The following is a 25,985-nucleotide window of genomic DNA, read 5'->3' as shown; positions in this document are numbered from 1 at the left end:
TGAAACTTATAGAGGAGAAAGTGGGGAAAAGCCTTGAAGATATGGGCACAGGGGAAAAATTCCTGAATAGAACAGTAATGGCTTGTGCTGTAAGATCGAGAATTGACAAGTGGGACCTCATGAAACTACAAAGCTTCTGCAAGGCTAAAGACACCATCAATAAGACAAAAAAACCACCAACAGATTGGGAAAGGATCTTCACCAATCCTAAATCAGATAAGGGACTAATATCCAATATATATAAAGAACTCAAGAAGGTGGACTCCAGAAAGTCAAATAACCCCATTAAAAAATGGGGCTCAGAACTGAACAAAGAATTCTCGCCTGAGAAATACCGAATGGCAGAGAAACACCTGAAAAAATGTTCAACATCCTTAATCATCAGGGAAATGCAAATCAAAACAACCCTGAGATTCCACCTCACACCAGTCAGAATGGCTAAGATCAAAAATTCAGGTGACAGCAGTTGCTGGCGAGGATGTGGAGAAAGAGGAACACTCCTCCATTGTTGGTGGGATTGCAAGCTTGTACAACCACTCTGGAAATCAGTCTGGCGGTTCCTCAGAAAATTGGACATAGTACTACCGGAGGATCCAGCAATACCTCTCCTGGGCATATATCCAGAAGATGTCCCAACCGGTAAAAAGGACACATGTTCCACTATGTTCATAGCAGCCCTATTTATAATAGCCAGAAGCTGGAAAGAACCCAGATGTCCCTCAACAGAGGAATGGATACAGAAATTATGGTACATTTACACAATGGAGTACTACTCAGCTATTAAAAAGAATGAATTTATGAAATTCCTAGCCAAATGGATGGACCTGGAGGGCATCATCTTGAGTGAAGTAACACAATCACAAAAGAACTCACACAATATGTATTCACTGATAAGTGGATATTAGCCCAAAACTTAGGATACCCAAGATTTAAGATACAATTTGCTAAACGCATGAAACTCAAGAAGAATGAAGACCAAAGTGTGGACACTGTGCACCTTCTCAGAATTGGGAACAAAACACCCAGGGAAGGAGTTACAGAGACAAAGTTCGTAGCTGTGATGAAAGGATGGACCATTTAGAGACTGCCGTACCCAGGGATCCATCCCATAATCAACTTCTAAACGCTGACACTATTGCATACACTAGCAAGATTTTGCTGAAAGGACCCAAATATAGCTGTCTCTTGTGAGACGATGCTGGGGCCTAGCAAACACAGGAGTGGATGTTCACAGTCAGCTATTGGATGGATCACAGGGCTCCCAATGGAGAAGCTAGAGTAAGTACCCAAGGAGCTAAAGGGATCTGCAACCCTATTGTTGGAACAACATGATGTACTAACTAGAACCCCGGAGCTCTTGTCTCTAGCTGCATATGTATCGAAAGATGGCCTAGTCAGCCATCAATGGAAAGAGAGGCCCATTGGACTTGCAAACTTTATATGCCCCAATATAGGGGAATGCCAGGGCCAAAAGAATGGGAATGGGTGGATAGGGAAGTGGGGGGGCGCTAAGGGGGACTTTTGGGATAGCATTGGAAACGTAATTGAGGAAAATATGTAATAAAAATATTAAAAAAAAAAAAAAAGAAAAAAAAATTCATTAAAAGCAAAAAAAAAAAAAAAAAAGAATCCTGAACCTATTCGATTGAAATCACCATCAGCACGTAACTAACGTAAGATCTGTCAAGTACTATTTTATAACTAGTAGTTAATCATCATCCCAGATGTGTTGACTCTGCTCTTTTCTTCCTTCATTGCACAAGGGAGTGGGGGTTGTGGGGGTGTGTCTATTAATATTTAAGAAGAAAAAACAGATTTGAAAGGAGATGTTAGTTCTTCTCCAAACACTTAAGATTCTCCAAACTAAATAGCAATGACTTATTCTTTTCATTATCCTGTTGGAAGGTTTGAAGAAACTGTGAGAAAAGATCAGAGACAGGTATTTTAAAATATTTTCCCCAACAAGAAACAATTTGAAGAAATAAAGACATTCTGCTCTAGCCAATGCTAGGGAGCAGATATGGCTCGGTAGGTAGAGTGCTTGCCTAGCATTCACAAAGACCTGGGTTCTTTCTCTAGCATTGTATAAACCAGGCATAGTGGTATATATACATCAATGGTTTCAGAACTGTGGAGGTAGGAGAATTAGAAGTTATCCTCGGCTACATAGCAAGTTCAAGGCCAGTCTAGGACAGATGAGATGCTGTCTCAAAACAAAACAAAACAAAACAAAACAAAACAAAACAAAACAAAACAAAAACCAAACTACACACACACACACACACACATCAAATCCAACTCATTCTACTCTGATAATATAGACTTAATATAAGCTAGAAATAACAGAATATAGAGAAAGACCACATCACGTAAACACATCTCTCTTTAACTCACTCCCATCTTTCAGGGAATCATGGCCATTGGCATTTATTTCAACACTGGCTAACCACCATGACTCCCAGGGAAACTTCTACTATGTTAAAGATCTGATTGCTTGGCCTGTGGGTTGTGATCCTATGATGAAGTTCCCTCTGTGGGTTTATATGAGTGAGAGAAGGTGGAAGGAGCTTGGTGTCTGGGAGGACACTGGGACAGAGAAAGTAGTGATATGTCTTGGGCCAGTTTTCTCCATTGGGTGGGGCGAGACTGCTCTGGGGGTGGGGACCCAAAGCTCTGGGTTCATTTCTGAATATCAAGTACCTCACCTGTCAAACTTGGTTAATATTGTAGACATCAACTGCATATGTTGTGACATTTTATACCCATCTGTCTACTTTTCGGTGTTTGTGTGTGCTCATGTGTGAGTATACATGTGTGAATGGATAGGTGCATATGGAGAGTATTGTTTCTCTTCAGGTTCCATCCACTTTGCTTTTTGAGGCAGAATCTCCCATCAGTCTGGGGTTCATCAACTAGTCTAAAGGACTGGCCAACAAACCCCAGAGATGAGTCTGTCTCTATCTTCAGTGACAAATACAAGTCCCCACACCTGGCTTTTTACACAGGCTCTGGATTGAACACAGGTCCTCGACTGAGGCACCTCCTCAGCTCTATTTTTTGTTTTAATCTCTAGAGGTACACAGTATTAGGACTATTACTGTTGCTCTTATTCTTATGAAGCGTCCTCTGTATGCTTGCAGCATGGGAGGCTTCGAGGTAAGAAGCCTGGTTACTGGAACTAACTTCTCTCCTTGGAATTGACTTGAGGAGGGAGAGATGGTATAAAAAGCCACGAAGATGCATGCTTAGGAAGTTTCCAGGATGCACATCTCTGTATCCCCCAATTTTTTTATCTCTCGGTTTTCCCAGGCAGTTTAAATAATGACTTAGGGTCCAGCAGGTGGGGCACTTGGAAACTGCCAGCTATAGATTGCCCAGTTAGTTCTTGGCTTCAGCTGGAGAAAGGCTTGTGGGATAGGAAGCAAGGGAAGGGAACTGAGAATGGGGTGGTCTATTATGGAAAGCTTTCTCCTCCCTGCAAAAAGAAGGCTTTGTTCTAGGCTCCTCTGGGTGTTCAACATGGAGACGGGGAGGGTCTTCATTTTAGGACTGAGCTGGAAATGGCCTTCTATGCTCAGAAAGGGGAATCTTATTGGGACCTAATGGGAAGATGAACATTCTTCCCAAGGATGTCAGAGAGTGTGCTCCCTCAGAGACATCTGCTTAAACTCTTGGAAGGGAGCCGCAGAGGTTGGTTTTAACTTTAAGTCACACAGTAAGAATGAAGCAGTAGGCTGGGGTGGCCATGCACATCTGCAATGAGCACTCAGGAAAGCTGGGGCAGGAGAATCAGAAGTTGGGGTCAACCTAGATTACCTCAATTAGATAATGAGACCCTGTCTCAGGGCAGTGTGGCGGGGGAATGATGGAGAGAGAAAGGGGGCTGGTGGGTGAGAGAAAGAGGAGAGAGAGAGAGAGAGAGAGAGAGAGAGAGAGAGAGAGAGAGAGAGAGAGAGAGAGAGACACAGACACAGAGACAGAGACTAAGAGAGACAGACACAGAGAGAGACAGAGAGACAGAGAGACAGAGACAGAGAGACAGAGAGACAGAGAGAGGAGGCAAAGATTGGATGAAATGTTGGATTCTTTCTGTAGTATGCCTGTATGTGATGGGACTGAAAATTCCTCTCTGATTTATTATGTCTTAGTCCCATTGGGCTACTCTGGTACAATACTGGAGGTTTATAAACACAGACTTTTATTTCTGCTGGGGCATCCAAGAGGAAGGAGCTAGCTGATCCACACTCTGGCAAGAGACTGCTCTGGTTCCTGCAGAGCCTTACACTAAGAAAACCGTCCAGAGTTTCCTTTGGCCTGTTTTATAAAAACAGCCCAGCTCCTCTTGCTCTAATTGGTTCCTGAAGCCCCGCCTGTGCATTCTTGGGTTTCAATATGAATTTTGAGAGGACATAACATTTAGACCACAGAACTTTCTAAGCCCTTTCAAGATTCTCATCTAGACAGAGAAGCAGAGACCATGGAGCATGGAACCCTCTTGGTATGACATTCTCTAGGTGGGTGTTATGCTGACCACTCTCTCAAGGAAAGTAAAGGTGGGGAGAGTCATCTAGAAGTCTCTCCACCCTTAAACTGTGGGTCATGATCTCATGTGGTGGTTACTTAATGGGTGTTGTAAGAAAATTTGGTAACAGCAGAACATGCAGTGATCAAAAATTAATTCAGCATCTGATATGAAATGAATCCAAGGTGGTTCTGGCAGGCAGTGCCCATGTCACATTGTGCAACTTCTCCAAAGACTTGGCTCTGAACACACAACCTGTGCACTTTGCACTGTGCAGGCTGTCACACCGTGCAACGTAAAGGAACGCCTCCTGAAACACCTCCGATGAGAATCAAGACTGTTGTGTGCTATACATTGCAGTGGCTGCTGTACATATAGTTTCTGGCTCTTAGAGAAACGTAATGGATTCATTATGGAAAAACAAAGACTTTCAATATTTTCTGGTCATCACCCTTCAGCCTGTAAGTACGCTGTTAGTATATCTTTAGATTGTACTGTGTTAGAATGTTTGTTTTAAGTATTGCTATCCCAGGGCTGCGACTGTAGCTCAGCTTGCAGAGTGCCTGCCTTGCATTTACAAAGTCCTGAGTTTGATCTCAGCACCATATAAACTCGCATGGTGGCTTACGTCTCAAATCTCAGCAGTCAAGAGGTAACAGCAGGGAGGTCAAGAGTTCAAGGTCATCCTTGGTGACCTAGAGAGCCCAGCCTGGGCTATATGAGACCCCTGTCTTTAAAAAAATGAAAAAACAAACAGAAAATTGCTGTTTTATTTGCTGACTTGAGTTTTATAAAACAACTGAAAGAATTTTTGCCTTGGGATTAAGACAGAATTCTCAATTCTTTGTGGAGTGGCCCTAAAAATACTTCTGCTATTCTATACTACATATTTATGTGTTCTAGCATTCTCAGCACTGATAGTTATATGAACAAAATCAATTCTGAAAAGCATTGATGGTGTTCTATGTCCTGCAGTGTCAAATGTTCAACCAAGATTTAATTCTTTATTGTAAACACAAACATGTTCATCTCAGTAGTATGAAAATTGGATTTTTATCCTTAATAGATTAAAGAATTGCTTAGATGTTTAAGTTACATGTCTATTTATAACTTGGGTGGCATAAAAATGTCTTGGTAGAAAGGAGTCCTGACTGGGAAACACTTGAGAAACTTCAGGACAAAGGCCACCATGGGAGCCCTGGGCATTTTGCATGGCCTTTTGTTTGTTTGCTTTCAGAGGTTCAAACAAAATGAAAACCTGTGACTTTGGAGTTTAATACTCCTTACTTCCACTAGACCTGGGGGCTGTCATGAATTTGTGTGTGTGTATGTCTGTATGTTTTCCTAAAACTGTCAGGTTAGGGAGTGCAGTGTGATTTATACTTAATTTATTCAAAGTAGTGTTTATCAGAGGGCTCCTCCTAAGCTGTTGAAAACAGCATTGTAAGTAGAAGGACTCTGCCTGTGGCTTCCACAGGCCTCTCATAAAATCAAGAGCATCATGAAGTGTTGTTTACCCTTTTATAAGGTGTGACCAGGACAAGAAGTTCCCAAGCAGACAGGCCCCCAGAGTCTCTTTTTCCATTGGCTGTGATAGGGCAGGCTTTCAGAGACAGCCCAGCTCTATGACCACACTTCAATCTGTTACTTCTACCTCCCTGCTCACTTACCAACGGACCAAGAAGGGCTTGAGATCAAATGTGTTTCTTTTTTTTTTTCTTTGAGACAGGGTCTCATATAAGCCATAAACTCTAGCATGATGGATGACCTTAAACATCCGATCCTCTTACCTCCACTTCCTGTGTGCTGGGACAGTAGCCATGGACCCTTTATGCAGTCCTGGAGACTGAACCCAGGGCCTGGTGCATGCAGGCAAGTGCCCATCACCTAAGGTATACCCTAAGCCTGAGGTTATCAGCATTTTCATACAAGATTTATCAGTGAAAAGAAAATCTGCTTGCACAACAAACCACTTTTTCATTCGTGTTTGAGTTCATTCATTTTTTCCCCCACCTTAAGTAAATTACTAGTAATGTGAAAGTAGTCCAGAATATGACAGTCTGGGCAAAACCAGATGTTGATCTAAATTAACTTCTAGGTAGTTACAAGTTTTCTCTATGTTCCTCCTTCCTTTTTCAGTACTTCTCCCTCTTTCTCTTTCTCATTCACTCCCTTCCTCCCTCCCTCCCTGCCTCTTTCCCTCCCTTCCCTTCCAGTCTGGGTGCACTGTTATTGTCTTCCTCCGCCTACTGACACCAACTTTCAAAGTTTTTTAGGAGGTGGACTGAAGAGAGAATAGCGTGTGTGCTGCTCTTCCAGAGGACCTGAGTTCCCAGCATCCTGAAACTGCAGTTCAAGGGCACCCAGTGTCTCTGGTCTCTGTGAGTACACAGTATGCTCTTGGTTTACAAATCTTTCTCTTTTTCTCTTTCCCTCTACACACACACACACACATACACACACACACACACACACACACACACACACACACACACACACACACACACACACAGAGAGCAATAAGTCTTTAAGGGAAGTTTCCATCCTTTGCAAAACACAGAAAAATACTTTCCCCACCTCTCAGTGCTTCAGATGGAATCCAGGGCTTCCCGCATAACAGGCAAACATTATCATGAGCTATGCCCACAGGTCCATCCCACCTCATTTCTTTTTACAGAGAGCACTCTTATAGACATCCATTGTACAAATATTTCATGTCACTTAGAAATCTAGGGATTTCTAAGATACCTGCTTCCCAGGTTTCCCTAACAAGGGTTCACAGCTTAAAGATCAGACAGGAAAGGTTTCAGACAGAGTCCTGAAATAGACTGAAAAGACATTTCACAAAGCTATCTCCTGGTGCTTCTAGAACCTATTTTAAACCTTCTGGAAAAAAGACCACATTCTATTTTTTTAATGGTCTTTTAGTTGCAACCATGGCTTTTGATCCTGTAGTTGGCAGGTGTCCTTCCAGCAGCTGAGCACACTATTTAAAAGTCAGCAAAGCTGCTTGACTTAAATCATCCGGGAATTTGAAAGGCTGTGTTGTTTGAGGGGAAAAGAAGACCTCCGAGAAGGCCCTTATTTCTTTGACCCATTGTTCTGTTGAGATGAGCGTAAAAGTCATCTTTAAATAGTAGGAAATCAGAGCTACCAAGTAACTTAAGAGTCACCCCCTCCCCCTAGAATGAAGAAGGATTCCATCCCATTCTGTCTCCAACAAAGAGAGAAATCTATGAGCAGAGGTGTGGTCCAGAAAGAATCCAGCACATTAGTTACCATTACCTTTTCTAGATCGGGCCATTCCTTTGGTAGAATATGAGTGTGGATGTCAATTTTCATCTCCACAGGACCAGAGGAGACACGTGTACATACAAAAAGGGAAATTCTTTTATGGAGAGATCAGCGTGAAAATCAGAGTTCATTGACTCTTCTGCCCCTTTATGTCTACCTTCAGGTACCCGTCAGGAGGCCTGGCCAGCCCAGTTGGTTCATGCCAACTGCCCTATTAAAGTTCAAGATTCTGTTTGTCCACTTGGCTTTGGGCCAGCATTCTTTGGTAACTAGGACTCAGTACAATATTTTTAAAAAGACAAAAAAAAAAAAAAAAAAAACTCAACCAGAAAACAAGAATGTACCCAACTTCAGAGGTCAAAAGTACAGAATGCTGCCTTGATTCAATAGTAGCTCAAAACTTGACTAATTTGGAGATGGGGAGGTAGCTCTGTTGGCAGAAGGCTTGACTAATGTGAATGAAGTCCTGAGATCTATTCACAGCACCACGTTAACCAGACATGGTGCACTGCCTGTCCAGTCGGTCCCTCAGCTCCCGGGGAATCAGGATTTTGGTATTCAGGTGGACAAGGAGTCAGCGGGGTGACAAACAGACACAAACACCAGAGATAGTGCTGTATCTGAATGTAATTTCTCAAAGTGAGCATCAGACTTATAGAAGGAAACAAAGATGTTAGGTGACACATCAGCCAAGGCACATTGAAGTTATCTGACACAAAACAGAGAAATGCATACATAAAGACTGGCAGGAACCAGGCAGTGTTTATAATTGAGATAAGATCAGCCCTATCTAAAGTCAGCTATTGACAGGAGCTAGTTGAGGATTTTACACCCTAGTCACAATTTATGCTATTCTTCTGAGCCTTGTGAAAGTTTGCGCCTGGGGGGTTCTGCTCTTGCTGACCTTTTCAATAATAATGCAATACTGTAGTTCCTCCTTAAACTACAACCCTTCTTCTCCCTAGGCCATTGTAAACTCTTGCATATGGTAGTAACTGGGCTGCTTTTTAAAGAGTCTGTAGGGAATCCCCATTTGTCAGAAGAACTCACCAACTTTCTTCTAATATGTAATGTAGTCTGCCATACCTGACTGTAATGAGGATTCTAAATTTACTTTGCTAAGCTTGACTTGAGATTTCTAGCTCCTATCCAGTAAAATACTGTAAGAAAGCATGCAAGACCCTCCACACTATCGCAGGGACAAATTTGGAGCATTTGTGCTGTGAGGATGCCAAGGCTCCAGGAGACTAAGTTTCTGTGAAACTTTTTTTTTTTGTTTTTGTTTTTCAAGACAGGGTTTCTCTGCATGCCTCAGGACTGCATTCAAGCTTTTGGGCATGCCACACAGTCTCCACTGGAGTGGGTGTGGCAGTGCACACTAATAATTATGGTGCCTTGGAAACAACGGCAGGCAGATCAGAAGTTCAAGGTCACTTTTGGGTTCATAGCAAGTTCAAGGCTGGCCTGTACATGGGACCCTGACTTCAGGGAAAAATATTCACTAATTTTGTGTTTTGACATTTAAAATCTATTAAGATGGATTCTATTAAAAAAACAACTAGTGTGTATTTAGACATAAAATAATTCAGGGGGAGTTTTAAAGAAAAATGATTTATCTCCAATTCATATCTTCTTATATTTGGTCTTACCCCAAAAGTAACTCACTTTACTGCCTTTTGGGTTTGTTTTCTGATCCAGTTAACGATTTCCAGGTTATTTATTTATTTATTTATTTATTTATTTATTTATTTATTTATTTGAGACAAGCTTTTTCTGTGTAAAAAGCTCTGGCTGTTCTGGAACTCATTTTGTAGACTAGGTTGACCTTGAACTCACAGAGACCCACTTGCCTTTGCCTCTCAAGTGCTGGAATTAAAGGCATGTATCACCATGCTGGGATAAATCATATTTAAAAATTGGCTTGCTCATGAAAATTTAACATGTTGAAAACATGGTAGGGGAAGTTTCTCTTTTCTTGTCTTTCTAAATTATTTTAAATGCATAAGTGTTCTGCCTACGTGTATGTCTATGTACTACATGCTTGTCTGGTGTCCCCAGAGATAAGAAAGGGGCATTGAAACTTGAGTTATGGATGGTTATGGGGCATTGGATCCCCTGGAACTAGAGTTACAGATGCTTGTGAGCTACAGTGTGCATACTGGGAATTGAACCCGGGTCCTCTGGAAGAGCAGCTAGTGTTCCTAATCGCTAAGCCATCTCTCCAGACCAGGGAAGTTTCATCTTCATTTGTGTTATCTTTTCTCTGTTCCGGCTACATTTTGTTCTTCACCTTTGGCTTTTTTATTCACCAACCACATATCTTTTCGTTTATTCATACATGCATATTTAGCAAGCACTTACTAAGAGCTCTGTTGAAAATGTTGGAAGAAGTTTCATCTTGTAGAAGGCATTCACCATTCAAGTTATGTTTTGTCCACACTGACTTTTCATTTCATTCATTCACTCATTCATTCATTCATCTATCCACTCATTCACTCACTTATGCACGCATTTAACAAACATGTATGGAGAGCTACTCTGTGCTGAGGCTACAAGGTTGAATGAGATGATGATGCACTTCTGTAATAACAGGTCATTGTATACAGCTTGTGCATTAGGGACAGGAAACAACCATCATTCCAGTTGAGAGTCGGTGGTGTGGTTCAGGAGAGTGTCCACTGGAGCATAAAGTGGGGTTTACAGTCATGCCACTAAGAGGATCCTGGAGTGAACCAGCCCTTACTGCTTTATTCTGTATGTACCTTTTCTCATCCTGGAAAGGAAAACATTCAAGGGACCCTTGGGGCTCTGACAAAACCTTGCATCTGCTTTAGGGATGTTCCCTTCTGTTCCATCTCTTCAATACAGAAACTAAGTAGTCAGAAAGCCTTCTGGCTGTAATTCACCTAGATTCTGGATAAATTATAAAAGAACATACCGGTGATTGGTGTTCAGTCTGAGAGGAAATGAGGGATACTTTCAGTTCTCTTACCTTTTCTTCTTTCCGTAGACAAATTTTCATATTACTTGGGCTGTCCTCAAAGTCCTAGGTAGGATTACCTTGAATTCTTGATCCTCTTGCTGTCATGCCTAGTGTTGACATTATAGGCAAATACCATCACACCTTTGTTGGGGGTTTGTCTGCTCTACTGTGTATTCAAATGCTAAACACTGGCACCCAAGATCTGTTTGCATCCACCAGCAGATCCTCACATACAAGTGATACTATGTAAACTTTGCTCCCCAATTTATAACTATTGGTTAAATAAAGGTGGCTACAGCCAATTACTGGGGAGAATATTGGTCGGTGGAGTTTCGGTTAACAGGCTGGTGGGGGGGTCACAGGTAGGGACCATGAGAAGGAGGGTGAAGGGGAGTGGAGGAGGAAGAGGGAGAGAACAGGAGGTCTACATTAAACTTGATGGACTGGGAAAACGTGCCCAAGTGAAATGCCTCCCACCCCTCCCCAGGACAGACTGCTGGAACAGAAGCAACCTGGGTGAGACTTAAACAGCAAGTGTTTGTGGAGCACAGCTGGGGAATTAACACTCTAGCACATAGAAAGATAGATTAGGGTTAATGCTCCCAGTAATTGTGCAAGATTAATAAATCCATAGGACTCTGCCTCAGATACTGGGGGACTGCTTGGGTCATATTAATAATTAATAAAGATTATTAAAATCCATTTATATACACCCTTTCCCCCCCCCCCCCCCCGCTTTCTCTCATTCTCTTTCTTTTCTACAGGGTCTGGTGTATCCTAGGCTGTCCTTGAATGCTGGAGTATGACCTTGAACTCCTGGTCCCCCTCTTTCCTCTTTCTGAGTGTTGGGATCAATGGCCTGCAGTACCATGCCCAGTTTATATGGTTTGGATGGAATTCATGGCCTCTGCACACATTCCAGACTCTCCCTCTCTCCCCCATTCATGTTATTCTGACCCACTGCATCTTACCACCATGTTTCCTTTTGTCCATTCTCACATTCAGTCCCTTGTCTCCTCACAATTCTTTAATTGCCACTAATGGTCACTGGCTCCAGTCGTTGATCCCTGTGGTTTGTCCCCAAGACTGTCTGGACCCATCATGATCTCTTACAATCACCTGCCTTTTGGCATAACACTGCTTATGGTTTCTCACTGCTAGGTCCATGAGAAACCCAGGGCCCCTAGTGTCCACTGAAACCCATGAGCAACACAGCACCGCTATTAAGTCTCTACCCTTCTTATCCCTATATGCTGCCTGCTGTGCCCAGTGCCCCAGCCACAGGTCACATTTTTGTGCCTCCTTGAATGTAATTCCAGTTCCCTTCCCTTTGTATTTATTGCTTCCTTGGGTATTATGTCTGCAACAAAGGCTATTCTTTGTCATCTTTTTAATTCCAACCATGACTGGCTATTTGGCATAAACATTTTCTCTTCTGACCATTCACTTATTTATGTGTGCATTTAACAAACATGTATGGAGAGCTCCTATGTGCTGAGGATATAAGGTTGAATGAGATAAGGTGATGTACTTCCTATAATAATAGGTCCTGTGCTGTGTACAACGTACTATCACTCCTGCATCCTGGTGATGAAATGAACCACCCATAGAACACCCCCACCCTGCCTACCTCACACTCAATTAGGGGAATGACTAGAAAGGACCATGACAGAAGTGTGAGTAAGTTCGTGTTTATCTTCAAAGATATCCAAACTCTTTTCTGCTGCTTTTGTCTACCCCTGAATCCCTGGGATTAGGCATCCAGAGACTGTTGACCTCTTCCTCCTTAGCAAGTAGACAAGTTGTTTCTAGTCTGAGATTGGGCCCTGATAGCTCTGTAACAAGCTGGGCTCAGCCCAGATAAAGAGGCAAGTAATTATGGAAAGCAGAGAGGAGTTTTACTCAGTGTGGTCACAATGTGAAGAGGAGCAGAGAGGTCCTCTGGCCCTTTGAGTTCATGTTTGGGTTCCTAACAGGGGTTTAGATTTAAATAGAGGGAAACATGATGTAATGAAGAAGTCCTAGTCAACAGAGGTGTGGTCTCACCTATCACTGTCACATCTTTATCTGGGTTCCAGTCTCCTCTGAAAAATCAGTCTGACAAGTTTCTTCTTCACTTGCCTTTTTTCTTGCCCCAGTCTTTTATCGTTACTCCAAAAGCAGGTAGAAAAAAATAAAAATAAAAATAAAAAATAAAAGCTGGGCGTGGTGGCGCACGCCTTTGAATCCAGCACTCGGGAGGCAGAGGCAGGCAGATTTCTGAGTTCAAGGCCAGCCTGGTCTACAAAGTGCATTCCAGGACAGCCAGGGATACACAGAGAAACCCTGTCTCGAAAAAACCAAAAAAAAAAAAAAAAAAAAAAAAAAAAAAAAAAAAAAAAAAGACATCGTATAATCATTGCCAAATCAAATTCAAAAGAATAACCACATGCCACAAAGAATCAAGAATTATAATTATTCCCCAATGTTTCCCAGGCCTGTGGCCAAAATATTGCAAACCTATCATTATTTAGACTTTAATTTTTTAAAAAAAGATGTATTTACTTATTATATGTGAGTATACTGTAGCTGTCTTCAGACACTCCAGAAGAGGGAGTCAGATCTCATTACAGATGGTTGTGAGCCACCATGTGGTTGCTAGGATTTGAACTCGGAAGAGCAGTCGGGTGCTCTTACCCACTGAGCCATCTCACCAGCCCTTAAACTTTAACTTTTGACTTGTTCTTCAGAGCTCAAAACTCCTCGGTCAGCTACACGCATTTTCCTGGGATGCTCTAATGATAAATGACATGGGCAAAGCTGCCAGGCAGTGGCTAGAGAGAGTCAAGTTAACCCTTAACTCAGCAGTTCTGCTAGCTCTCGACTTCTGCACGTTGCACACAATGACTCTCCTTAAGAGAGAGAGTCCCAGTGTTTTGGCTTAGTTTTACTAATATATACTTTTATTCAATCTATGCTTTCTTATCTATACATATCCAAAGGAGACCAGAAACTATTCTCAAATGTTGTGCAAAGCTCATTTCATAACTTCAAATAGTTTTTTTCCTTTCTGAATTAAATTATCCTGTGTTTGTGTTCCCTTATTGCATTTTTCCTTTATTCCCTGATTATGACTCTCATACTAATGCTTTTTCATAATTCCAATAAATTCCTTCACTTTCTGGTAATGGATCCTATATGACTCTAGCAGTACAGAGCTTTGTTTCATTTCCTAATATTTCTAAACATGATTTCTTCAAACTTTCTTTGCAAGTCAAACATTAATTGGGAACTACCATTGTTCAGTTATTACATCATTTCCAAGATGAGAGGGCACAGCATGCACCTGTACCATTAGGACTGTGCTGTGCCCTTATGCCTCAGTTTTAATTGTTTAAGAGTCATTACATCAAGGAACATCTAGCTTCACAGAATTCATCACAGCAGGAGAAGGAAGTAGGAAAGTCAGATATAATAGAATAATTATGCATACCAAGGCCAACTGAAAAGCAGTCATGCACAAATGGAATCTATAAAGCCGTTGTCCAGAGTTAAGGTTAGGGGCAATGGGAACAACTTTTTTTTTTTATTAGATATTTTCTTCACTTACATTTCAAATGTTATCCCCTTTCCTAGTTTCCCCTCAGAAAATCCCCTATCCTTCCCCCCTCCCCCTACTCACCAACCCACGCACTCCTGCTTCCTGGCCCTGGCATTCCCCTATACTGGGGCATAGAACCTTCACAGGACCAAGGCCCTCTCCTCCCATTGATGACCAGCTAGGCCACCCTCTGCTACATATGCAGCCAGAGCCATGAGTCCCACCATGTGCTTTCTTTGATTGGTGCAAACCCCTTCAGCTCCTTGGGTACTTTCTCTAGGTCCTTCATTGGGGACCCTGTGCTCTCTCCAGTGGATGGCTGTGAGCATCCACTTCTGTATTTGTTAGGCACTGGCAGAGTCTCTCAGAAGACAGCTATATCAGACTCCTGTCAGCAAGCTCTTGTTGGCATCTGCAATAGTGTCTGGGTTTGCTGGTTGTTTATGGAATGGATCCCCAGGTGGGGAAGTCTCTGGATGGTCCTTCCTTCAGTCTCTGCTCTGAACTTTGTCTCTGTGACTCCTTCCGTGGGTATTTTGGGAACAGCTTTTTTAAAGAGCTGTCTGAGGGTTTCTGAGACATCTCCATCTAGACATGCTGTGGGCAGTCCCTGTCATATAGCATGCTGTCCCCAGCACATTGTTTGTCTTCTTTCAAGGTATTTTATCCCAGTAACAGACACAATTTCCATTTCTAGCACTCTCTCTAGCTCTGTTTATATTTAGGCAATTAAATGTTCAAAAGTTAAAACAGAAACTAGCTATTGGACTTGAATTTTAAAAGCCTTGGCCTCAGTAGTGGATGGAAAGACTTTAAGCCACAGACTTGGGAAGAACTAGGGTGGAGACTAAATGTCTACTGTGCCTGACTAAATAAAGATCTCCCAGACAAGGGAAGAAGCTCAAAGAAGGAACAGAGCTTGTGGACACTGTGAGTCTAAGTTGGGGTAGGAGGAGTGTCCCTAGATCCTGGAATGAAAACAGCTTTATCCTCACGCACAGTGGAGGAAGGAGCAAGAAGGCAGGATGGAGCTTGTACCTGGACCTACAAGGCTTTGTGTGTGTGAGTAGAGTGGCCACAGCTCAACAGATATGTGGTGAGAGAGGTATATAGTGATCACAAAAGGAGGACGGAAGCAAAGCAGATATCAGGAGGCCTGGGGGAAAAGGGCAGGGGATGAGGGTGAGCCTCTGGCTCTGCATGTGTTGGTGACTGATGGAGAAGCATGGATCTACTCAACATCAGTGACTGTCCACACTAAATACTACTGCTTCCTGTAATTCCTGTGCCTACTGCATTAGTAACTTGTCCTATGGTAAAATATTTGACAAAAGTAACTTAAGGGATTTTGCTCAACAGTTTGAGGGTACAGTCATGGGAGCTGGAGTGTAAGGCACCTGGTCACATCACATCTATGGTCAGGAAGCAAAAAGAAAGATGAATGTTGATGCTCAGCTCATTTTCTTCTTCAGTCCTGGACTCCAGCCCATAGAATGGTGTGGTGGTTAAATTAAATGTCCTCATTGGTATAGGGAGTGGCACTATTAGGAGGTGTGGCTTTGTTGGAGTAGGTGCCTTGTTGGAGAATGGGGTTACTGGGGCAGGCTTTGAGGTTTCAGATGCTCAAGCTAGGCCTAGTGTGGTTCAGCCTTTTCCTGCTGCCTGCAGATCAAGATGTAGAACACTCAGCTCCTCTAGCACCATGCCTGCCTGAATACTGCTATGATGATAATGGACTAAACCTCTGAACTGTAAGTCAGCCCAAGTGAAATGGTTTTCTTTATAAGAGTTGCTGTGGCCACGGTGTTTCTTTGCAGCAATAGAAATCCTAACTAAGACAGATGATGATGCCCATGTTTAGGGTTGGTCTTCTTACCTCAATTAACCTAATGGAGAAACTTCTTCAGAGACATAATTCTTCTCCTGTCAAGTTTTCCTTCATGGTTAGCTTTCACACAGGAAGGGTAAAAAGATCAAAACATGAACTATACCATTGACTTATAGACTTTGATCCCTGGGCAAAAACACTATCTATTATATGTCAACCAATCAATTAATCTTTCTATCTATCTATCATCTATCTTTCCATCTGTCTATCTAATCTAATCTATCTACCTACCTATGTATCTATCTCCCTCTTAATATGTAAAATAGGACAACAATGGTAGATTCTACCTTGGGCTGTTGTAAGGGTTCAATTAGCTAAGATATGGAAGGCACATAAATCTACTGGCTAGTGGAAAGTAATGTACATGAAGTTTGTTGTTGTTCTCTTTATTGTTGTTATATAAGCTTGCTCGTGTTTAGTTAAAATGCCCAGATAAAAGAGACCTTGAAATAACTGAGGTAAGTTTCCACAATTTGATGGTTAAAAAAAATGTATTAGCAATTGTGCAGATTTATAGGAAAGTAGAAAAAAATTGCATTTTGCATCCATCTGCATATGACACTCCTGAAAAATTTGCAAGCTCCTTTAGGAATGTCAAGGGTCATTGTCTTAATTAGGTATAACAGGAGTTTTTGCTTTGTGCTCCCAGCAGGTTGCTTGCTTTCAGCCACCCACCCAGGAACTCTTTGAATCCATGAATGAAAAACACTCAGTTAGCTTATTTTTTGAAATGCCTTAGGCACTCAAAGGCTGGGCAGTTCTTTTTTTTTTTTTTTTTTTGAGACAGGGTTTCTCTGTGTATCCCTGGCTGTCCTGGAACTCACTTTGTAGACCAGGCTGGCCTTGAACTCAGAAATCCGCCTGCCTCTGCCTCCCGAGTGCTGGGATCAAAGGCGTGCATCACCATGCCCAGCGGCTGGGCAGTTCTAATCCTCCTGTGGCTAGCACACTTTTCCCTCTGTTACTTCTGGCTCAACACCTTCTAAATCTATCTTTAACTTCACTGCCCTGTTACCTTCTGTGAGGCCCACTGGTCTTTACTGTCCAAAATACTGGGCAGCCCTTCCTGGGGCCACTTTATTTCCTCCTACATTTCAAATGATCTTCCCTCTGCAGCTCTAAATCTCTTCCATTTCCCACTGTACAATGGTGATCTTTCATCTCCTCCCTCTCTGGCCCCCTTGTCCTAGCCCAAACAATCTAAGGGTCCCACCCCATCTCCCTTTGCTAGCTATTGGCTGCTGGCATCTTTATTGGTAGATCAAAACCCAAGTGGGGACAGTAACCTTTTGTGTTTGGACATGAAGATTTTTGATTGAATCAAAGCATTAGAATCAGTCTCCAACAGTTAGGTTTTTTTTTCCTTTCTTTTAATTGCTATGATAAAACACCATGATCAAAAACAACTTGGGAAGAAAAGGGCTTATTTGGCTTATACTTCCACTTCACAGTCCCTTATCAAAAGAAGTCAGAGCAGGAACCCTCAAAGATGGAACTCAAAGCAAGAACTGAAGCAGAAGCAATGAAGGAATATTGCTTTGGTTGAGTAAGCCTGCTTTCTTATATAACTCATGACCACCTTACCAGGGGTGACACCAACCACCTTCCTGTAGATGAACCCACCTACATCAATCATTAATTAAGAAGATGTCCCATAGGCTTGCCCACAGATCAGTCTGGTGGCAGCATTTTCTCAATTGAGGTTTCTGTTTTCTAAATGTCTCTAGCTTGTGTTAAGATGACAGAAAACTAGCCAGCAGCATAGTTTTCTGGAGACTTGGAGGAGATTGGGGGTTGATCATCTTACTGTAAGTAAGGCATGGAGTCAAGGGATGTGAGATGCCTGAGGAGGCATTGAGTGAACGGGTAAAATATTAGCTCACTGGGTAAAATAGTTACTACTTAAGCATGGGGATCCAAGTTAGATCCTTCAGCACCCATGCAAAAACCTGGGCATATAATAGCAAGCAGTTGTAATTCCAGTGCTGGGAAGATGGAAGCAGATGGATCCCTTGGGTCTGATCTCAATCTAACCTATGTGTGAGCTCCTGGTTCAGTGAGACACCCTGTATGAGAACTCAAGGCAGATATTACCAGTAACAAACAAACAAACAAACAAACAACAATAACAACAACAAAAACCCTCCTGAGATTAATCTTTGGTTGCACACATATGTCTACACATGTCCATGTGCTCACATGAACATATACATATACGGGCACAAGATGATAGGTTGAGAGGAAGGGAGTAGGGAACACTAGTGTGCAGGTGGAGGGTTAGCTTTCAAAAGAAAGGACCCTCTACCCTGCAAGGCAAGGCAACCAATCATCGTTGCTACCTTTGATCTTTGTGAAGTAGGAAGTGAGGTCATTCTCTGAGACGGAAGTTAAAGTTTACCATAACGACAAAAGCCAGCCTTCACATGGCTGGGTGACAAATAGCAGCGTCAGCACTCCAGCGCGGTTGGACTTTGCTTTTTAAAACTCTTCTTTTCCTCTTGTGTGCAGGTGCACATGGAAGCCAGAGGCATAGAGCATCTTCCTTTACATCATCTTTTTTTTTTTTTTGCAAGAGTCGCTCACTAAAGCCACAGATCTGACAAGGCTGGTTGGTTAGTGAACCCAAAGGATCTTCCCGTCTCCACTTCCCTGGCTGGATTACAGGTGTGTGTCATAGCACCCGGAGTTTTATATGATGCAGGGGATCCAAACCCAGATTTCACGCCTGTGCATCAAGCACTGTACTAACTGGGCTATCTTTCCAGCCTGCTTGTGAACATGGGACAGTATTTCAAGCAGTTGAATTGTCTACAAAATTATGTTGATAAAGGACTTCCACTGTCTCCCATTGTTAGTGTTCCCAGGGGTCACCATCGTCACTGTTCTGCTTGACCATGAAACACAGAGGTGACACTGCTCAGCTGCTCAGTCACAGTTCCCATTCGACCCTCACACCCATACATGATGCAGCTTACCTGTTTGCCTCAGCAACTGAATCAGTATCTGCACAGCCCTGTGCACCCTCTTCCAGTTATTTCCTAAACTACAGAGACTGTCCGGGTTCTCATCATATTTCATTAGCTTTGCCAGATCTGTGAAGTAAGGAGAGAATGCACTCAGGCTGGAGAGATGGCTCCCTTCGTAAAGCGATTGCCCTGTCAGCGTGAGGACCTGGATTTGATATCTAGCACTCAAGTGAAAACAGCTGGTACATACTTGTAATCCCAGCACTGAGGAGGGAGAGACAAGTACATACCTGTAGCCAGTTGGCCAGAGGAAGTTTAGCCTCCTTGATGATTTCATGGCATTCAATGCCTGAGAGGACACATTGTTTTTTGGTCTCTGTGAAAGACCCACAACATGAGGACTCCCCCATGTTCTGACTCAGGAGAGGCGACACCCCAAATCACTCACAAGAAATGGTCTTGCTGCAAACTGCAAGAGGATTTTTATTCAAGAGCGCTCTCCGGTCCACTGTCATACACCATGCAGGGGTAGAGGACCATGGCGCGCCAAGTAGCTGGGTAAGGGGGTATTTAAAGGAAGAAACCACAACTCAAGGAAGTGGGGAGGGCGTTGTTGGAAAATACCAAAGATACCAGTTAAGAGTCCTAAGGAAGTGCAAAGTCACAAGAGTCACAAGGAATACCTGGTAATTGTGCAGGTTATCTCTCAAGACCTTTTCTAAGAGCCCCTAACAATAGCACATTTGCATAGCGGGTTCTGGCAATGGTCAGGGTGACTTTCTTTGAATGAACACCCATTGAACCCAGGAAGCGGGTGGGTGGAGGAATGTCGCTATCTGTTTTATGATTAGCATACCTTGGAGCAATGAGTCACAGAGGTCACATTCCCAAGCCTGGGCCTAAAGGCCTAGAATTTTGTTTTTACATTATACTTTCATCTGTACCTATGTACATAAACACATGCACGAACACACACATGTACGTACGGCATTTGGGTGTGAGAACCACACCTTATTAGGGCTGAGGAAACATGTTCATTTCACTTTAAATCAAATACATGAGTGCGGGCTCCAAAGCTAGCACATTTCAATTTTATTCATCTTCCCCGCCACCCCCAACTATGACTTTGGATGAGGAATCAGCTCCTCTGCTGAAGTCTCTTCATTCACTATTTTTGGAGCAGATGACTAATTCAGAAATGAACAGTAGACATTTTACAGAGCTAGAGATAGTGTGCCAGGCACTCAGGATTTCAATGTAGTGTGCCAGGCATTCAGGATATCAGTGCTGAGCTGTCAATCATGGCACCGCTTTGCAACGTGATAAGTTGGAGAGGCAGAAACAAATACACGTGGAATCCACAACCTAGGGTGGAAAGGAAGAATTCTATACTGAGAACTCTGAGGATGAAAATCAATTCTTTTCCTATAGGGTTAAGGATAGGTTAGGAAAATTACAATTTCTCTCCATGAAATCCCAAATGTCAATCACCCAGTGGAATCTAAAAGCATTATATAGATGCTCCCCCCCCCCAATTCCTATCAGTTATATTTGTGTCAAGTTGACATACTCTAGAGTCATAGAGAAGTGATCCCTGATTGAGGTATTGCCTACATCAGATTGGCCTGGAGCATGTCTATGGGAGAGTATGATGGTTTGTATATGCTTGGTCCAGGGAGTGACACTATTAGGTGTGGCCTTGTTGGAGTAGGCGTGTCACTGTGGGTGTGGGCTTTAATATCCTAGTCCTAGCTGTCTGGAAGTGAGTATTCTGCTAGCAATCTTCAGATGAAGATGTAGACCTCTCAGTTCCTCTTGCACCATGCCTGCCTAGATGCTGCCATGTTCCTGCCTTGATGATAATGGACTGAACTTCCGAACCTTTAAGCCAGACCCAATTAAATGTTGTCCTTATAAGAGTTGACTTGGTCATGGTGTCTGTTCAAAGCAGTAAAACCCTAAGACAGGAGAGTATCTTCATTATTAATCGATGCAGGAGGACTCAGTCACTGTGGGAAGCATCATTTCTATGCAGGCAGTCCTAGGATGTCTAAGAGAGTTAGCTAAGGGCTGGAGAGATGGCTTAGTGGTTAAGAGCATTGATTTCTCTTTCAGAGGATCCAGGTTTGATTACAAGCACCCATACAGCAGTTCTCACAAGCTCTTTTGGCCTCCACTGACACGATGTATGCAAGTGGTACACAGACATACTTGCAGGGAAAACACCCCTGCCCCTCCCCATAATAAAGTAAATAAAATAAAACAAAATATTAGGAAAGAAGGCTAGCTAAGAATGAGCCATCAAAGCAGCATTCCTTCACTGTTTCTGGCTCCTTTCATTAAGGAATGTGACCTAGAAGTGTAAGTCAAATAAATCACTTTTCTTCCATTAAGTTGCTTTTGGATAGAATGTTTTCTTACAGCAACAAAAGGAAACTAGAACATCCCCAACATACACACACACACACACACACAAACACACACACATGGCGGGGGCAAAAAAATGCAATGGCTAGCCAAATTTAAAGAAGGACAATGTTTGCACATTTTGCACAGAGCATAGTTATATTAAAGCATTTCATTGTTTTTAGTGCTGGGCTTTCATCTTAGTGGTGGTGTCCTCAGAGGTCAAAAGAGAGCATAGAAGCTGGAGCCATCAGTATGTGAGCATGGGTGCTGGGCACCAGACACAGGTCCTCTGGAAGAATAACATGTGCTCACACGGCTAAGCCCACTCTCCAGCCACTGGGATCTTCTTACAGTCTCTGAGTGGTTGTGATGGTCACCAAGGTGAAGAAAGATGGAGGACCTTCAGAAATGTTCTGTGTAGGTGGAGGTTGGCAGAGGAAAAGCTGAAATAGGAACGAGGATGGGGAGTTTTAAAGATAGAAGAGTGGAGCTTATCCGAACTCCAGTAGAGTCATCCTTTTTGGTATCCTATATTCTGTATGTGAATTGTATATTAGCATCTTTATGTGCATGTGAGTAGGTAGATACATGTGCATGCATGTACACGTGGAGGCCACAGGTCAACCTTATGGTGTCATTCTTCAGGAACCATAGAACTTGACCCCCAATTTTCCAGTGTCCCTGAGTGGCATTGGGGGTACTGGTCCATTATCTTAATAACAGAGTATTCTACACATGCAGATTCATAATCCCAGACAGTGGCCATTTGTTGTTCTATAACTGTGGGCTGTGAGCTGTGGGTTTTGGAGTCCATTCTGTTTTAGAGAGAACCCAGAAGTCAGTAAGAAGAGGAGAGGCACACAGCTCATAGACCAGAGACCAGAACTCTCTGGCATGTTATGTTTGGATTCAGAATGTCTATGGACTAATTTTCCTCAAACAATTTTTATGCTATATTGAAAGTGTTTTCATTGGGGCTGGTGTCTTAGTTTGGATGTTATTGCTGTGAAGAGACACCATGACCAAGACAACTTGTATAAAGGCAAACATTTAATTCGAGCTGGCTTACAGTTTCAGAGTTTCAGTCCATTATCATCATGGAAGAAGCATGGCAGCGTGCAGGCAGACATGGTGCTTGAGAAAGAGCCAAGAGTTCTACATCTTGATCCAAAGGCAGCCAGGAGGAGGCTGTCTTCTGCAGGGAGCCAGGAGGAAGCTCTCTTCCATACGGGGTAGAACCTGAGCACTAGGAAACCTCAAAGCCTGCCTACTTCCTCTAACTAGGCTATACCTCCTCATGGTGCCACTTCCCATGGGCCAAACACATTCAAACCACCACAGCTGGAGAGATGGCACAGTGGTTAAGAGTAGTTACTGCTCTTTCAGAGGACCAGGGTTCAATCATAGCATCTATATGATGCCTCACAACTATTTTGACTTCAGTTCCAGGCCAACAGATGCTGTGGTGGTTTGAATAAAAATGTCCCCCATAGGCTCATAGGGAGAGTCACTATTAGGAGGTGTGGCCTTGATGGAGTAGGTGTGGCCTTGTTGGAGGATGTACATCACAAGGGGGTAAGCTTTAAGGTCTCAAGTGCTCATTTCCTGCTGCCTGCAGATCCAGATGGAGAACTCTTGGCTCCTTCTCCAGCACCATGTCTGCCTGCATGCTGCCATGCTTCCCACCATCATAATGATGGACTAAATCTCTGAACTGTAAGTCAGCCCTAATTAAATATTTTCCTTTACAGGAGTTGCTATAGTTATGGTGTCTCTCCACAGCAATCAAATCCTAAGATTGATACCTTCTTTTGACTTCCTTGGTCACCAGGCATGCAAATGGTGCCCAGACATTCAGGCAAGCAAAACACCCATACATATAAAATATAATGAAATAACCTTTAAGACATTTTCAGGGATTGACTCTGGTTAAGAGCACTGGCTACTCTTCCAGAAACCTGGAGTTTGGGGACAAGCACCCACATGGTGGCTCACTCTAGTTTCAGGAGATCTGATACCCTCTTCTGGCCTTTGTAGGCACCAGGTATACATGTGGTACACAGACATACAAGCCAGGCAGGATATCCATATAAACAAAATAAGCAAATATTTAAACCTTATTGTTTTCATACAGGTCTGTATTGGACACATTCCCTCCCTTCCCCCACTCTCCAGCTTCTCCTGTCCCCCTCACCATTAGTGATCTTTGTTCCCTTCTGCTTTCAGATACATTCATGATTTTATGGCACTTTGAAACCTAGGAACCATAATGAGAGAAAATGCATGACATTTGTCTTTCTGAGACTGGTTCCCTTAATAAGATTATCTCTCATTGCATCTATTTTCCTGTAAATGACATAACTTTGTTCTCCTTTGTCTTAGGGTTTTACTGCTGTGAAGAGACACCATGACCACGGCAAATCTTATAAAGGACATTTCATGGGGGCTGTTTCAGTGGTTTTGTCTTTTGTTATCTTGGTGTGAAGTGCGATGTGGTGCAGACATGGTGCTGGAGAAGGAGCTGAGAGCTCTCCATCCCCAGCAGCAGCAGGAGACTGTGCCATTCAATGCAGCATCATTACCTTAACACCTGCCTCCCACAGGGGCATGCTTCCTCCAATAAGGCCACACCTGCTCCAACAAGGCCACACCTCCTAAGAGTACCATTCCCTATAGGCCAAGCATTCAAACACATGAGTCTATCGGGGCCATTCCTATTCACACCATCACCTTCCACTCCCTGGCCCTCATAGGATAATGCAGAAATGCATTCAGTCCAACTTCAAAAGTCCCCACAGTCCAAAAGAGTCTCAATAATGTATAAAAGTCCTAAGTTCAAAGTATCTTCTGAGATTCATGCAATCTTTTAACTGTAATCCCCTATAAAATCAAAATAAAAATCAGATCACATACTTCCAACATGTAATGGCATAGGATATACATTACTGTTCCAAAACTTAGGGAAGGGAGCATAGTGAAGAGATACTGGACCAAAGCAAGACTGAAAACCAGCTGGGAAAACTCCAAACTCTGCATCTCCATGTCTGATGTCAAAGCATACTTCATATCTCCAATTCCCTCCATTTTAGTTGACTGCAACATACTTCTTTCACCTGGGCTGGTTCCACCCCCAGTTAGTAGCTTTCCTTGAAAGGTATCCCATAGCTCTGGCATCTCTAACATATTGAAATCCAGGCTTCAACTTTACAGCCTCACACAATGGACTCTGTGTATCCATGCAGGGACACCCCACTACACGCCTATCCTCACTGGATTTCCTTAGTCAAAGAGAGAGATTCCATAATCTTTTCTATTTTCAAAACCTTTTTATTGATTCTTTGTAAGTTTCACCTCATGTACCCACTCCTGCTCATCTCCCCATCTCTGTATGCCCTTGCAACCTACCCCCAAATAAAAACACAGAAACAACAACAACAACCAACAAAAGAAATCCTCAAAGCATAGAAAACCTCTCATTGTGGAAGCTGTCATATGTCACAGTGTGTCCCATAATACATCCCTCTGTCTACACATCCTTACCTGAACATGTTCATTGCAGTGAGCCATTGGTTTGGTTCAAGATCTTGGGCTTCTGTGACACCATCAATATTGGATCGCCATCATGACTCCTCCCAGTTATTCTGTTGTTGGCTTTTTTCTCTTCTTGACTCTAAGGCCAGAATGCTGTGCCCTAAGCTGCCAAGTTCTGCTGCTTGCTGGGGATGGAACATGGCCCCCTTGTTTAATTACATATCGCCAGCTTTCTGTTTTTGATCATATCCTTCACTACCTGAGCTTGGCTGTCCTGGAACTTGCTCTGTAGATCTGTCTGGCCTTGAATTCAGAGATCTGAATGCCTCTGTCTTCTGAGTGCCAGAAAGTCATTAAAGATTTGTATCACCACATCTGACCCTAAGCTTTTCTTCAATTCTTTTGCGTAAGATGGAAACTTAGCTGGGTGGGATCTTGCTCTGAGGTTACCGCATCCTTAATTCCATCTAATATCTTTAATCTGTTTATCTCCTTGAACACAGGATTTAGCTCCATTACACTTCTTGGTACCCCTTTAATCCTTGAACCACACAAATTGTATTTTTCCTTTTTTAGTTTGCTCCTTTTTAAAAAAAATTTAATTTTATTTGTAATTCATTTTTACACTTCATATTCCATTCCCTGCCCCTCCATATCCACCCTCTGACTTCTCCACATCCCACACCTCCTCCCCACCGCACCCCATCTCCATGTGGATACCCCATCCCCACCCACCTGACCTCTAAACTCCCTGGAACCTCCAGTCTCTTGAGGGTTAGGTGCATCATTTCTGAATGAACACAGACCTGGAA

At 42.8% G+C, this 25,985-nt stretch overlaps 1 protein-coding gene and 1 long non-coding RNA gene across 6 annotated transcripts in view; one reads left to right on the top strand and one right to left on the bottom strand.

Annotated features, from left to right (window-relative positions):
• Positions 1-7,981, bottom strand: part of Acmsd (aminocarboxymuconate semialdehyde decarboxylase) — a 58,335-nt gene extending 50,354 nt beyond the window's left edge. Inside the window, exon 1 of one of the 2 annotated variants that reach the window (XM_085840729.1) lies at positions 7,808-7,981. In XM_085840729.1, coding sequence (XP_085696855.1) covers positions 7,808-7,864 — 57 coding nt within the window. In that variant the 5' untranslated portion in view covers positions 7,865-7,981. The remainder of the gene's footprint in view (positions 1-7,807) is intronic. The other variant, XM_021179815.3, reaches the window with a different exon arrangement.
• On the top strand, positions 4,409-25,552 carry LOC110307712 (uncharacterized). Of its 4 annotated transcripts, XR_015047655.1 has the most exons (7): positions 4,409-4,514; positions 4,800-4,983; positions 6,791-6,903; positions 18,776-18,931; positions 19,656-19,791; positions 23,261-23,358; positions 24,025-25,552. It is a non-coding gene; the product is annotated as an uncharacterized LOC110307712 (long non-coding RNA). The 4 variants fall into 4 exon arrangements; XR_015047658.1 differs by lacking the exon at positions 19,656-19,791 and having other exon boundaries at positions 6,799-6,903; XR_015047653.1 differs by lacking the exon at positions 19,656-19,791 and having other exon boundaries at positions 4,410-4,514.
• Positions 25,553-25,985: the final 433 nt, after the last annotated feature.

Source organism: Mus caroli, unplaced genomic scaffold (assembly GCF_978045245.1).
Source record: "Mus caroli unplaced genomic scaffold, Mus_caroli_1 scaffold_1, whole genome shotgun sequence".
NCBI lineage: Eukaryota > Metazoa > Chordata > Mammalia > Rodentia > Muridae > Mus > Mus caroli.
This window is presented reverse-complemented; position numbering and strand designations above follow the sequence as displayed.